Genomic DNA, 13,998 nt, shown 5'->3' on the forward strand with positions numbered 1-13,998 from the left:
TGTCCCTTCCCAAGGCCAGCCCCAACTGCACATGGGGAGGAGGCCGGCGCCCGCCCCGCGCCGCGGACCCACCTGGACCGGACCACGTGCACGCAGAGCCGGCCAGCCCGCCTCCCGCCACCAGGGGGTGCTCGAGGCACCAGGCCGGCGCCGGGAGTCTCGCGCCAGTCCCCTGGTCCGGTTTCCCGCCGCGCTGTTTTGCTTCCGGTTGTTCCGAAAGTCGGGTCCTCAAGTGCGGCGAGATCAGTTTCCGGTTCCGGGGTAGCGGGGTGGTGGTGGTGGGCCTCCGGTCGCTATGGGTCTGAAGTAAGTGGGCTGCGGCCTGGGCGCTCCCTCATTGCGGGGCGAGCACCTGGTTCTCTCGGATCCCCTTCCCGGCCTCGGGGCTGTCCCTCCTGGTTCTGCCGCCCCAGCCCAGTGTCTGCGCCGCCTGCTGCGGCCTGACTGAACCGCTCCCGGGCGGCTGGGAGGCGGGGTCCCTGCAGCATCGCCCCGCCGGGCGGGCACGGGACCACTGTCTCTGGGGCTCAGGCCCAGGCCCAGGCGCAGGCCCCATGCGGTAGGGAAGCAAATGAGCGAGCGAGCGAGCGAATGAATGAATGAATGAATGACCGCGTGCTGGCTCCTCCTCAGGTGACGCCGCAGCCAACGGGAACCGCGAGGGACGGGGCAGGATGAACCGGGCCAAGCCCACCACGGTGCGCCGGCCCAGCGCCGCGGCCAAACCCTCAGGTGCGTCGCCCTACCGGCTCTGCAGCCGCGGGTCTTTGGGGCTCTCAGCTGCCGTGAAGCCGGCCTTTCGCCAGGGTGTTCCGCAGCCGCGGCTGTTCCCGGGAATTGGGTCTGGAAACACTACCCTCGGTCCTCAGCGGCTCTGGGAGTCCCTGCGAGGCTCGGGACAGCGGCGACTTTCTCCGGGATTCTAGTGATCTCGTTTCAGGCTGAGTTGCAAGGCTGCCGACAGTAGTGGAAGGGTGTCGTGGAAGGGGTTCCCCAGGCGGGAGGCAGGAGGCAGGAGGCAGCAGGCAGCATAGCATAGCGTTAAGAGCAAGGGGTTTGCAGCCAGACTGTCGGCTCAGATCCTCCGGGCTTTGACACTCACCTGCTGTGTGACGCTGGGCACATCGCTTAACCTCTCTGTGTCCTTTCTCCCCTGTAAAGTAAGAGTAATCGCACCTATTGCAGAAACTCAGGCGGCACTCAGCACACTGACTGGAATAGGCTAGAGATGGCCGGGCTTGTGTTTAGCACTGGGTAACTGTACACTGCCACCTGTTCCCATCCTGCTGGTGGCACCTCTGCTGTTGGCTGCTGAGTGACCTCTGGCTTCTTCCTTGCCTCCTCTAACCCTTGTTTAATCCCCTCTGAGATGACAGGAGGGTGGAGTCAGGCTTTTTCCACCTTGGGTGTTGTGAACGCACCAGGTTTTCTCTTTCCCTTCCCTGCAGGGCACCCTCCCCCCGGAGACTTCATTGCTCTGGGCTCAAAGGGTCAGGCCAATGAATCGAAAACGGCATCCACCCTGCTGAAGCCAGCCCCTTCTGGCCTACCTTCCGAGCGCAAGCGGGATGCGGCAGCTGCGTTGTCTGGTGCCTCGGCCCTTACCGGCCTCACCAAACGCCCCAAACTCTCCTCTACACCCCCGCTGAGTGCCCTGGGGCGCCTGGCTGAGGCTGCAGTGGCAGAAAAACGAGCCATTTCTCCGTCGATTAAAGAACCATCTGTGGTGCCAATTGAAGGTAATGAGTCTCTGGACTTTGCCCCTCACCATGTCCGTCCATCAGGTGTTCATGGAAGGCCACCTCCAGGCCCAGCGCCACCCATATGGCCAGGGTCCCCTGGGAGAGTGGATGTGTGTGACTTGTTCTTGGAAGTGCTGTCACGTAGTTGCCTTTACCCCAAGTGTGTTCTGTGTCCTGGGCTGCTGGTGGCTGCCCTTTGAGAAGCCGGTCACAACCTCTTCACTTGTTTGTCTTATGGTCTCATGTATCTGTTGGGCACCTACTTTGTGACAGACACTGTCTGAGCCTAGGGGGTAAACTGTGCGCTGTGACAGCCCAGGTGTGTGTTCTTAAGGATGCGCATCCTGGTGTGTTCCTCTCTCATCCTGAGCGGAGGTGATTGCACTTTGTTTCTCCTTCCCTCCTGGTTACCAACAGGGAAGAGTTGATCCCCTCCCTGCTTGCAGTTGAAAAGCAGCAGAACAGTAGATGTCAAGGGGAAAGGTAAACTTCACCATGATCCCGTTGCTCTCAGAAACACCTTTAACTGTGTGTCTAGAATCACCCTTGCTTCTCTGCGCCATTTTCCCAACGACCGTTTTTAAAGGCACCATGACTCCCCGGGGAGTCTCACTGGCAGCTGTCACACCACCCCAGCAAGCCTTGTCTGCAGTGTTCTGTTTTTATAGGAGCATTTATTTTGGATAATTTCTTTTGTAGCAAAAAGAATAAGCATCCTGGTGACTTTGGTAGTGAGGTGTCTGTTCAAGCTACGCCACCCCTGATTACTGAGTTTTGTGCTAGGCAGGGCCCAGGGGACTTCTGGGCTGTGGCCTTGCCCTCAGGGAGGGACCTGGGTGCTACAGTGCAAACCTGTGAGTGAGTCCAGTGAAGGCTCAAAATATGGAATCCCTGAGGGCCTGGGGGGAGGAGGCCTGGCAGGGAGTTGTGGTGTGAACTTGGGCCAGGAAACACGGGCAGGGTGATGAAACTGGGGCAGGCAGGAAAGGGAGGTGCCAAGCAGAGAGAGGAATGTGCCCAGGGGATGGAGGCCTGGCCTGGCTTGGGCAGAACACACTAGTGAGAGCCGAGGCTGGGCACTACAGACAGTGTTTGTGCTGGATTCATTTGGCATCAGGGAGCCCTGGGGGCAAATGGCCCAGGAGGGCACAGATGAAGAACTGCTTTAGGAGGTCAAGCCTCAGACCTCCCATGTGAGGCCTGTCCCTGGGCAGCTCTCCAGGTGCTGGTGAGGATTGAAAGTGAAGACAGAGACCATAGGCTTCACCCTGGCCTGGGTTCTCGGCCCCGGCTGCTCAGTTCTGTTCTGTTCTTTTCTTTCCTGGACCACTTCCTGTAGAAAGGAGATTTTGAAGTTGAAAGAAGATATGGTTATGAAAAGCATATTCTGAGTGGTAGATCACTACAATATTAAGTATTCTCAGCAAAACGGAGAGACAGCTGCATCCAGCCATTTGTGGTATCTGTATTTGGATCCCCTCCTAGGCCGTCCCCCTGTCCCACCTGCTTATCTCAGTGTGTCAGGATTTTTCCTCAAGGTCTTAGCCCCAGGTGGAGTTAAGGTGGATCAGAACACCTGTCCGCGTGTGTGTGTGTGTGTGTGTGTGTGTGTGTGTGTGTGCGCGCGCGTATTTATTTTGAGACAAAGTATCTCTCTTGTTGCCTTGGCTGGAGTGCAGTGGCACAATGGCTCACTGCAACCTCTGCCTCCTGGGTACAAACAATTCTGCCTCAGCCTTCTGAGCAGCTGGGATTACAGGCCTGCGCCACCATGCCTGGCTAACTTTGTAGTTCTTTTTTAGTAGAGGTTTATCCATGTTGGTCAGGCTGGTCTCGAACTCTGGGCCTCAGACAATCCACCTGCCTCAGCCTCCCAAAGTGCTGGGATTACAGGTGTGAGCCACCGCACCTGGCCTAGTTTTTTATTTTTTTGAAACAGAGTCTCACTGTGTCACCCAGGCGGGAGTGCAATGGTACGATCTGGGCTCACTTCAACCTGCGCCTCCTGGGTTCAGGTGATTCTCCTGCCTCAGTCTCCCAAGTAGCTGGAAGTACTGGCCTGTACCACCATGCCTGGCTAATTTTTTTATTTTTAGTAGAGACAGGGTTTTACTATAAGTTGGCCAGGCTGGGCTTGAACTCCTGACCTCAGGTGATCCTCCCACCTCAGCCTCCCAAAGTGCTGGGATTACAGGCGTGAGCCACCTCACCTGGGCATGTGTGGATATTTTAAAAACACAGTACTGAAAAACTCTTGGGTCAAAGAAGAATCAGAATGAAAATTAGAAAACCTCCTCCAATTAAACAGAGGAGGATGACGTTAGGAAAGGTATGTACTGGCCCTGGTGCTTCTCAGAGGGTGAGGGAGGGGTAGGTGCTTGTCTGGAGGGAGGTCGTGAGCTAAGCCCCCATGGAAAGAGGGAGGAAAAGTAGGAAGAAGGGCATGCTGGAGCCCGGAGCCAGGGTGGGTGTGGAGGAGTGGGCGGCTGTGCCGCAGTCCACAGTGAGAAAGGAGCCACCAGGCGGAGCTGTGTTTTGCAAAAAGCGAGGCTGCAGTGGACCACCTTACTGAGAAATGTCTGTCTGTGGCCTCTGGGGTAGTCATGCGGGCCTCTGTGGAGCCAGGCTGGAGCGGCTGGCGGGCTAGTGCCGAGGCCTTTGAGGCAGCCTGTCTTTGTGTTGAGGAGACCATCTGCTCTGCGCCCTCAGGGGTGGGGATCCTTGTTTCCTGTGGGAGCTCTTTCTGTCCCTGGTGGGGCTGACCCTAAGCACCCTGGGTTCCCTGTGGTCTACCTGGTGTTGCATGGCTTTGGGGCAGCCCTGCCCTGGCCCCGCTCTGACCGTGCCGCCTGCTCTGGCCAGTGCTGCCCACGGTACTGCTGGATGAGATCGAGGCAGCCGAGCTGGAGGGCAATGACGACAGGATCGAGGGCGTGCTGTGCGGGGCTGTGAAGCAGCTGAAGGTCACCCGGGCCAAGCCCGACAGCACCCTCTACCTGAGCCTCATGTACCTGGCCAAGATCAAGCCCAATATCTTTGCCACCGAGGGCGTCATCGAGGTTTGAACTGGGCCCCTGGTGGGAGGCAGGCAGGACCGGTTTGCTCAGCATTCCTCCTCACTTCCCTCTTAAGTGTCCCCGCCCGTCCCATGCCAACTTTGCCTCTGGGGCCAGCAAGGATCCCACATGACATTCGCCTTCCCTGCCAGGCTCTTTGTAGTCTCCTGCGGCGGGACGCCTCCATCAACTTCAAGGCCAAGGGGAATAGCCTGGTGTCTGTGCTGGCCTGTAACCTCCTCATGGCTGCCTATGAGGAAGACGAGAACTGGCCTGAGATCTTTGTCAAGGTGAGTGGCCTCTCCCAGGGCTAGTGAGGTTGCAGCTCTGGTAGTGAAGAGAACAGAGCACCATGGGATGGGGCAGGGGTGGAAGAAAGGCAGAAGAAGTGTGTTCTCTCCAGAGGTCTGTGTCTGACAGTCCTGGCGGGTCATGGTGTGGTCCTACTGCACACAGAAGCTGGAGAGGGCAGCCTGGGCACCCCGTCCCTGGGCAGCAGGCAGGCCTTCCCCAGCCTGGTTGTCCGGCTGGGCTCAGGGCTGAGGGCATGGCTCCTGCACAGGTGTACATCGAGGATTCCCTGGGGGAGCGGATCTGGGTGGACAGCCCTCATTGTAAGACATTTGTGGACAACATCCAGACGGCCTTCAACACCAGGATGCCCCCCAGGAGCGTGCTGCTGCAGGGGGAGGCAGGCCGAGGTGCGGGCGACCTGGGCGCAGGTAAGAAACATGGCTGGCTGGAGAGGGCAAGCGTCCAATCCCACAGCAGGGGAGGGATGGAAGGCGATGCATGGGGCACTCTCTATGGTCTGCAGGGAGCAGCCCGCACCCCTCCCTCACGGAGGAGGAGGACAGCCAGACAGAGTTGCTGATCGCGGAGGAGAAGCTGAGCCCCGAGCAGGAGGGCCAGCTCATGCCCAGGTAGTTGTATGCCCATCTGGGCCCGGGCATGGTGGGGGTGGGTGCCTTGGGGCCACCTTCCTCCCTCCCCGCTCCCCACTCTGGTCTAGGTATGAAGAGCTCGCGGAGAGCGTGGAGGAGTACGTCCTGGACATGCTGCGGGACCAGCTGAATCGGCGCCAGCCCATCGACAACGTCTCAAGGAACCTCCTGCGGCTCCTCACCTCCACCTGTGGCTACAAGGAGGTGCGGCTACTGGCTGTGCAGAAACTGGAGATGTGGTTGCAGAACCCCAAGGTGCGGGGTCGTCTGGGGTGGGGCAGGGCGGGCTCTGTGTGGGTCACAGTGTGGCCTTCCTACCAAGGGTGGCCGTGAGTCCACAGCTCCCTCCTGGGCCCCGCAGCTTACCCGGCCGGCCCAGGACCTGCTGATGTCTGTCTGCATGAACTGCAACACGCACGGCTCCGAGGACATGGATGTCATCTCACACCTCATCAAGATCCGCCTCAAGCCCAAGGTCCTCCTCAACCACTTCATGCTGTGCATCAGGTGCGAGGCGGGTGGGCGCAGCAGGGGCGCAGGCAGAGCGGGGCGCATGGGTGGAGTGGGGACAGGGCCTGCCCTGCCTGCACCCTCACCACACTCCCGGTTTCCACACCCAGGGAGCTGCTAAGTGCGCACAAGGACAACTTGGGCACTACCATCAAGCTGGTGATCTTCAACGAGCTCTCGAGTGCCCGGAACCCGAACAACATGCAGGTCCTCTACACGGCACTGCAGCACAGCTCGGAGCTGGCACCCAAGGTAGGCCCAGGGCCCCCGGCCTTGCCCTCCACACCGGAAGGGGGGCTCTGGGCTGGAGGGGCATGTGGCGTCTGGAGAAGCCAGCAGTTGATGGTGTTTTGTGGGAGAATGCTTCCTGAGTTTCAAGGGCTCATGAAGACGCTCTCAAAACCCTTGGGCATGACGTTGAGCCATTTCTGGAGTGGGTGCAGCCACAGGTCCCAGCATTTTTCTCAGAAACTGCATGAAACTTGGTCCGTTTAGGAGGGTGCCACACTGAGTCTAAAAAAGCCACCCAGGTTTCCAAGTTCAAACCTGCCTTCTTTTTTAATTTTTCAAGCTCATTCCTGCCTTTGGATAATGAGGCATTTTGTTTTAAAACTTTTTGTAGAGACAGGGTCTTATTATGTTGCCCAGGCTGGCCTCAAACTCCTGGGCTCAAGCAATCCTCCTGCCTCAGCTTCCCAAAGATGACTGGCATGAGTCCCTGGGCCTGGCTCAGACCCGCCTCCTGAATAGTGGATCACCCGGTTAAGCAGGGGTCCCTGTAGCCCTGGGGACTGGCCTCTGGGTCCTGGCGGTAGGGACCCTCAGATTCCCGTGTCTCCTTTGAAGGGGGCGGGGGAAAGCTCCCATCACCACCAGCACATTAGGCTTCCCAGTGGGCTCCTTGACCTGTGAAACATGAGGGAGGCGCAGCTGGCTCTTAGCTGCAGGCTCAGCTGTCCTCACAGCCCGGCGTTTTGAGACAAGACTGCAGCCTTTCAGATCCTGGGTGGTGGTCTTGGTTTCTATTCAGCCTTTGGTGGGAACAGGCTCAGATGTCACACACACTTCTATGGCTCTGCTGCCAGTGTCCCATACCCCCAGCATGTCAATTAATTCTTTCCCTTATTTCACGAGAACCAACTCCCCATGTGCTGTTTGTCAAGAGGGGACTCCTTAATGTGGCCTCTCGAGTTGGGGCTAGCAGCCAGTGGAGCAAGGAGCCTGACACCCTGTGCCCTGCACTGTCTGAGATCCATTGTGGCGCCCTTGGGCACCATACCCAGTTGTACTGCGGGAGGGAGCCAGGGCGCGTGCTCCTGGAACAGGCCTGTGATGGGGACAGCACCCCTGGGCAGCCTCCAACGTGGCCTCTCTCTGCCCCAGTTTCTGGCCATGGTGTTTCAGGACCTGCTGACCAACAAGGATGATTACCTGCGGGCGTCTCGGGCCCTGCTTCGGGAGATCATCAAGCAGACCAAGCACGAGATCAACTTCCAAGCCTTCTGCCTGGGGCTTATGCAAGAGCGCAAGGAACCGCAGTACCTGGACATGGAGTTCAAGGTGCCCAGCCCGGCCACTGGGCCGCCTTTCCCTCACGTGTTGCCAGCCCCCTCATCCTGGGTCACATGCTCATTCCACCCCTTCAAATGCTCTGACTGAGCAGTGGGTACGGGGATGAGTGAGCCTGTTTGGGGCGACTCGTCCCAGAGGGCAGCATGGGTTCCATCCTGTGTGAAGACCCAGGAGGACTTACCAAGCGTGGGGGAACTGGCAACCCCTGAGCTGGATGGGATAGTTTGCAGCAGGAATGAGTAGGGAGGCGGCGGGAGGGGGGCTCGGGCTGCCTGGCTGGGTTGGAGACTGTGTGAGGGGTGCAGAGTAAGGGCAGATCACAGAGATTCCAGGTCTCTGCAGCTAACTCGTAGCCAGCCCATGGGGGGTGGTGTGTTGTGCTAACGGGGCTTTTTGGTTCTCTATTGGCTGAATCTCCCTCCCATGGCCAGACTAGGACCTATGGCCTACCAGGCCTGGTGCCCAAAACCTCCTGCCAGGCCCCTCTCCCAGCTGGTCCTGGGCTCCCTCTCTGGATCCCTGCTTATGTGTGTGTGTATATGTGTATATGCACCATGTGGATGTGAAGTGGGGCTCCCGGGTGGGCCCATCCGGATACAGACCCCGTGCTGCCCCTGTGTGTGTGAAGTGGGGCTCCTGGTGTCCTCTTCTGGATGCAGACCCTGTGCTGCCCTGCAGGAGCGCTTCGTGGTGCACATCACCGACATACTGGCCGTATCCATGATGCTGGGCATCACAGCTCAGGTGAAGGAGGCCGGCATTGCCTGGGACAAAGGAGAAAAGAGAAGTAAGGACGTGGGGGTGGCCCAGCCCTGCTTCGTGGGGGTCTCGGGTCCAGGCTGGCAGCTGGTGGCCCTCCATGGTTGCACCGTCCTCTGAGCGCCCAGGAGGAGTGGTCTCACAGCACAGCCACCCAGGGACGCAGAGCCTGGAAGCTGCTGTCCCTGTTTCTGTCCATCTGGGGTGACCCAGCTGCAGGCTCAGGCCTTGTTCACCCCGAGCACATTTTTTGTGTGCTCCAGTTCTGGCCCAGTGTGGGGGCATTGTAGGCATTGTGGCCCCAGCCAAGTGTGGGAGGGGAGAGGGGAGGTGGTGTTGAGGACAGCCCAGGTGTTTGATCCTGGTTTTGCCATAAGGCTGGGCCACAGAAGCCCTCTAAGACATTGACTGGAGCAAGTCACTCGAGACAGGAGGATTCTAGTCACCCATGCGCTCATCAGGGTCACTCCATGCGCTCATCAGGGTGTTACTCCAGCCGGGAATGGTGCAGAAGCTGGGGATGCCCCGAGTTACCCCCTCCCTCGTGCCAGTCTTGAACTGGACCCCGAGGGGTGTCTGTAGCCCCTCACAGCCCACGTCTTCGGCCCTAAGCTGTGTGTCTGTTTCAGATCTGGAAGTGCTGCGCTCGTTCCAGAACCAGATCGCCGCCATCCAGCGGGACGCTGTCTGGTGGCTCCACACTGTGGTCCCCTCCATCAGCAAGCTCGCCCCCAAAGACTACGTGCACTGGTGCGGCCCGGGCCCCCACAGCCCACTGAGCTGGGATCAGCCAGGGCCCCTCACAGAAGCCTGTCCCATTCCTGTGGACAGCAGCAGCCTGTGTGCATTAAAACCTCCTGTGGGGCCTTTGCCTTGGTGAGGGTAGGGCTATCAGGCTGGGGCCGCATTTTTCTGCAGCGATTTTGTAAAGGATTTTGTCACTGTCCAGCCTGGCAGTCCTGTGAATGATCCCTGGGTTCTCTGGTGGTGCCATGAAGAGGTGCTGACTTTGGGCACCAGGCAGCCCAGCCTCTGACCACTTGGGCCTGTGGGAGAGGGGTCCCTTTCATCCCTGAGCACCCATGTCGTGACTGATGACTCTTCTCTACCTGCCCCAGCCTGCACAAGGTGCTCTTCACAGAGCAGCCGGAGACCTACTACAAGTGGGACAACTGGCCACCTGAGAGTGACCGAAAGTGAGTGCGCCTGGGGCTCCTGCATGCTGGGAGGGCTGGCATGAGTGCTGGGCAGGCTGGGGGGGCTCCAGGAGGGCTGCACTGGGGGGGTTGCTGGGTGGGGCTGGGCTAGCTGCAGCAGGAAGAGCCAGTGAGTGGTGGACTGCTGTTCTCATACTCAAATTACCATCCTGTCCCTCCTCCACAACCCTGGGTACCACCCTTCTCCCACTCCCATGCTGGTGTCCCTGCGCCCCTCCAGGGATTCCACTGCCACATGTGTTCACAGGACTCCAGGCCCCGGCCGCAGCCTCTCCCAAATTCCTCTCAGGGTATCCATAGGCACCCCACCCTCCACACGGTCCCAAATGCACCATCTGCCCCTGTTTCCCTCCAGACAGCCTCACACTGTCCTTCCTCAGCCAGCTGGCCTCATGGCTCTGACCCCCTTAAAGCCTCATGGGTGACCCCACAGGTTCTTGGCCCACGCTCCTTTCCACCCCCGCTTGGGACTCCTGTTGGTCCATTCCACCCATCATGCCCTGGGCACTCTGCTCACCTTCGCTGCAACCTTCTCAGTTAGGTTTTGCAGGTGTAGGCTCCATGTCTGCCACCTGGCTCCCAGCTCCTTGAGGGCAAGAACCATCTTGAGGCCTCTGTGGGGTGGCAGAGCCTCCCCTGTGGTAGCTGTAGGAACCAGTGACTGTGTGTAGGCCAGAAGGTCTAAGGCGGGGGTGGCCTCCCCTTCTCTCCCTGCCTAGGCAAGACCTAGAGCCAGGGCTCCTGTCCTGCCAAGGGTGGCTGAGAGTGAAGGCGACAGGCTCATGGGAGGCAGCAGCAGCCCTCTGCTGCCAGCCCGTGGGCTCTGTGGGGGAAAGGCTGGCCTGTCCTCGGCCCCTCGGGTCTTGTAGGTGTGGGCAGCCTGCACCAAGTCACGCCTCCACCACCCCACAGCTTCTTCCTGCGCCTCTGCTCGGAGGTGCCCATCCTGGAAGACACACTCATGCGCATCCTGGTCATTGGGCTGTCCCGGGAGCTCCCACTCGGGCCCGCAGATGCCATGGAGCTCGCCGACCACCTGGTGAAGCGGGCCGCTGCCGTGCAGGCGGACGGTAAGGCTTCTCTAGGGGTTGGTGCCTGCGCTGGGCTCTGCTGCCCTCACCCCTGCAGAACCCTGGCACTGGCCCACACCTCGGGTGTTCTGCAAAGCTACACTTCAGCTGGGTCCTGTGCCTTCTCCTCATCCGGCCGTTGAGAATTCAGAGGCGAGCGTGGCTTTGGCAGTGATGCAGTCACTACCTGTTTTTGGAGTTTGTCCTAGAACTGGCATATTCTCAGTGTGATTTGGCCACGACTGGATTTCCTGTCTGTCCCGCCCTTTAGGAGCCCAGTAGAGTGATTGTAAACTCAGCATGCCTGTGTCTGTGGGTCACACTCTGCCCTGAGGCCTTGCAGGTCCCCCCCTCTTCACCTCCCTAGTCTCCCTTGGCCATCTGCCTGCTCTCTAAACCCAGCTCAAGTGCCCCCGAGAGCAAAGTGCCCCATTTCCCAATGAGAAGCTGTGCTTCCCCCAGCTCTGCTGCTCAGGCCCCATCCCAAGGCATCCCCTGCCCCACCCTGACACTGCCTAGGCAGGGCCGTGTCCCCTCACTGCCTGTGCCTGATGGTCTGTGAGTGGTCCCAGAACTCCTGTGTCGCTCTTGGTCTTAGATGTGGAGGTGCTGAAGGTGGGGAGGACCCAGCTGATCGACGCCGTTCTGAACCTGTGCACCTACCATCACCCTGAGAACATCCAGCTCCCGCCCGGGTAAGCCCACACCCGGCTCCCCACAGGACCGCTCGTGGCCTGTTCTCAGAGACCAGTGAGGCCATTGCGGGCCTTGACCAGCTCGGCCACTGTTACCTGGGTTCGAGTGAGCCGTTTCCCCTTGTCTTCCTCGGTGTCTCCAACTCAGTCAGACTTTTTTCCCCCGTGTTTAACATGAGCATGCTTTATTTTTTACACAACAGTGAGTTTATACTGTGTATTTCACGGCTTTATTGAGAGACAGTTCATATGTATTTCATCTAAAGTCTGTAATTCAGTGTTTTTAGGATGTTCACAGGTTGTACAACTGTCATTGTAATTTAACTATCGAGGCTTATCTGGTCCCAAAGAAACCTTGTTCCCACCAGTTGTCACTCTGCATTCCTCCCTCTCAACCCACAGCAGCCTCACCTGCTGTCACATTCTGTAGGGTGGCCCTTGTGGGTGTTTTCTGTAAATAGCATCCTACAGGGCATGGTCTTCTGCGACCTGCATCCTTCCCGGGGCATGCTGTTTCTAGGGTCACCTGTGCTGTAGCGTGAGGCAGCATGGGTGCCCCGCTGTGGGGACAGAGCACGTCTACTTCACCTGCTCCCCTTCTGACAGACAGTGCTGCTGTGAGGGTGTGTGTCCAAGTCAGTGTGGACGTGTCTTCAGTTCTCTTGAGTAGGTGGCTAGGAGTGGGGTTGCTGGGCCATGTGTTTAACTGAGGCTCTGTCAGACCCTCCCCAGTGACTGTCCCACCATGAGTCCCTGCTTACATCCCCAGTGCTGTGCTAGGGTTCCAGGTCTCCATCCTTGCCCATACTCATGGCCCCTGTTTCTCAGCAGAGCCATCCTGCTGGGGTGAGGTGGTATCACATGTTGGTTTCGGTTTGCATTTTTCTTTTTCGTGAGGAACGGAGTCTCGCTCTGTCACCCAGACTGGAGTGCATGGCACAGTCATGGCTTACTGCAGCCTCAACCTCCCTGGCTCAAGTGATCCTCCTGCCTCAGCCTCCTGTGTAGCTGGGACTACAGGCATATGCCCCTACGCCCAGCTAATATTTTTAGTACTTGCAGAGATGGGACCTCACTTTATTGCCCAGATTGTTTTCAAATCCCTGGGCTCAAGCAGTCCTCCTGCCTTGGCCTCTTAAAGTGTTGGGGTTACAGGTGTGATGAGCCACTGCCCCTGGTCAGAAGTTTTCAATTTTGAGCAAGTGCAATTTATCTATTTTTCTTTGGTTTCTGTCCTTTTGTGTCCTATTTAAGAAACCATCACCTTCGGCAGCCGCTGCCCACTCTGATTTCTGGGGTGGTTTTTCCTAATCGACAGCTTCTGCATGTGGCTCCAGGCAGTGTCTTTCTGGTAGCTAGGATCACCTATTCCAGGGTCACAGAGATTGAATTTTATGTTTTCTATTGAGGGTTTTAGAGTCCTAGCTCTTACATTAGGGTCTTTGATCCATTGTTAAGTTTTTTTAATGGTGTGAGGCCGGGATCTAGCTTCATCCGTGGGTGGACATCCAGCTGTCCCGGCACCATGTTGAAAGCCTGTCTTTCCCTGATGAGGTTTTCTTGGATCCGTGTCAGAAGTCACACCCATGTGGGTTGTTCCGGACCCTCACTTCCATTCTGTGGACCCGCATGGGCAGCACAGAGCTTACCTTTCGGGAGGCCTGATAATCTTCAAGCTGCTGCTGCTGTGTGTTCTTTGATGTCGTACCTAGGATGCTGCTGGCTGGTCTAGGCTCCCAAAGCCCTCCTACTGCTTTCTCCTGGGAATGTTAGAGTTTGGTGCTCGCTGTCTCTGGAGTCAGTCCTCCACTTTGTGTTTGGTGTTGTTTCTGGTTGTCGCAGCACCATTGTTGAGAGGGCTTTCCTGCTTCTTGGGCTATCCTGGCGCCCTATCAGTAGTCTCTTGTGCCTAAGTGTGAGGGTTGACCTATGGACTCTTGTGTGTAGGCGAGAGGGTGGACTCTCGACTCAGCTCCATCCTGTCCATCTGCGTGTCCGTCATCTATAACTGCTGAGTTTTAAAATTGGGAAGTGCGTTTTCCAACTTTGTTCTTTGCCGAGATTGTTTTGGCTGTTCTGGGTCTTGCATTTCCATGTGAATTTCAGGGTCAGCTTGTCACTGTCTGCAAAACAGCTGCCTGGGATGTTGCGGGGACAATGTGGAATCCATGGGTCAGTCTGGGGAGTGCCACCATGTCAGCAAGACCATACCCTGCGATCTGTGCACGTTGGCAGGTTTCCGTTTATCCAAAGCTGTCACCCTTTCAGCAGTGTTTTGGAATTTTGATTGGATGAGCCTCGTAATCCCGTGCTGGACCCGAGCCTTGTGTGCCCTCTGATGCCGCGGTTGGGGGCTTCTTCTGCCTGTCTCTCCTTCGGCAGCCGCTGCCCACTCCGATTTCTGGGGTGGTCTTTCCCAATCGAGAGCTTCTG

General features: G+C 58.0%; 1 protein-coding gene across 4 annotated transcripts in view; it reads left to right on the plus strand.

The window, feature by feature from the left end:
• Positions 1-245: 245 nt before the first annotated feature.
• The window catches only part of INTS1 (integrator complex subunit 1), a 33,133-nt gene continuing 19,380 nt past the window's right edge, over positions 246-13,998 (plus strand). For all 4 annotated transcript variants that reach the window (XM_035289811.3, XM_035289813.3, XM_035289812.3 and 1 more), the window contains exons 1-16: positions 246-306; positions 634-732; positions 1,449-1,739; positions 4,605-4,801; positions 4,951-5,088; positions 5,361-5,520; positions 5,616-5,721; positions 5,811-5,997; positions 6,104-6,249; positions 6,363-6,504; positions 7,636-7,812; positions 8,503-8,611; positions 9,213-9,333; positions 9,702-9,779; positions 10,713-10,870; positions 11,469-11,565. In XM_035289811.3, coding sequence (XP_035145702.3) covers positions 675-732; positions 1,449-1,739; positions 4,605-4,801; positions 4,951-5,088; positions 5,361-5,520; positions 5,616-5,721; positions 5,811-5,997; positions 6,104-6,249; positions 6,363-6,504; positions 7,636-7,812; positions 8,503-8,611; positions 9,213-9,333; positions 9,702-9,779; positions 10,713-10,870; positions 11,469-11,565 — 2,165 coding nt within the window. In that variant the 5' untranslated portion in view covers positions 246-306; positions 634-674. The remainder of the gene's footprint in view (positions 307-633; positions 733-1,448; positions 1,740-4,604; positions 4,802-4,950; positions 5,089-5,360; positions 5,521-5,615; positions 5,722-5,810; positions 5,998-6,103; positions 6,250-6,362; positions 6,505-7,635; positions 7,813-8,502; positions 8,612-9,212; positions 9,334-9,701; positions 9,780-10,712; positions 10,871-11,468; positions 11,566-13,998) is intronic.

Source organism: Callithrix jacchus, chromosome 2 (assembly GCF_049354715.1).
Source record: "Callithrix jacchus isolate 240 chromosome 2, calJac240_pri, whole genome shotgun sequence".
In the NCBI taxonomy this organism is placed as follows: domain Eukaryota; kingdom Metazoa; phylum Chordata; class Mammalia; order Primates; family Cebidae; genus Callithrix; species Callithrix jacchus.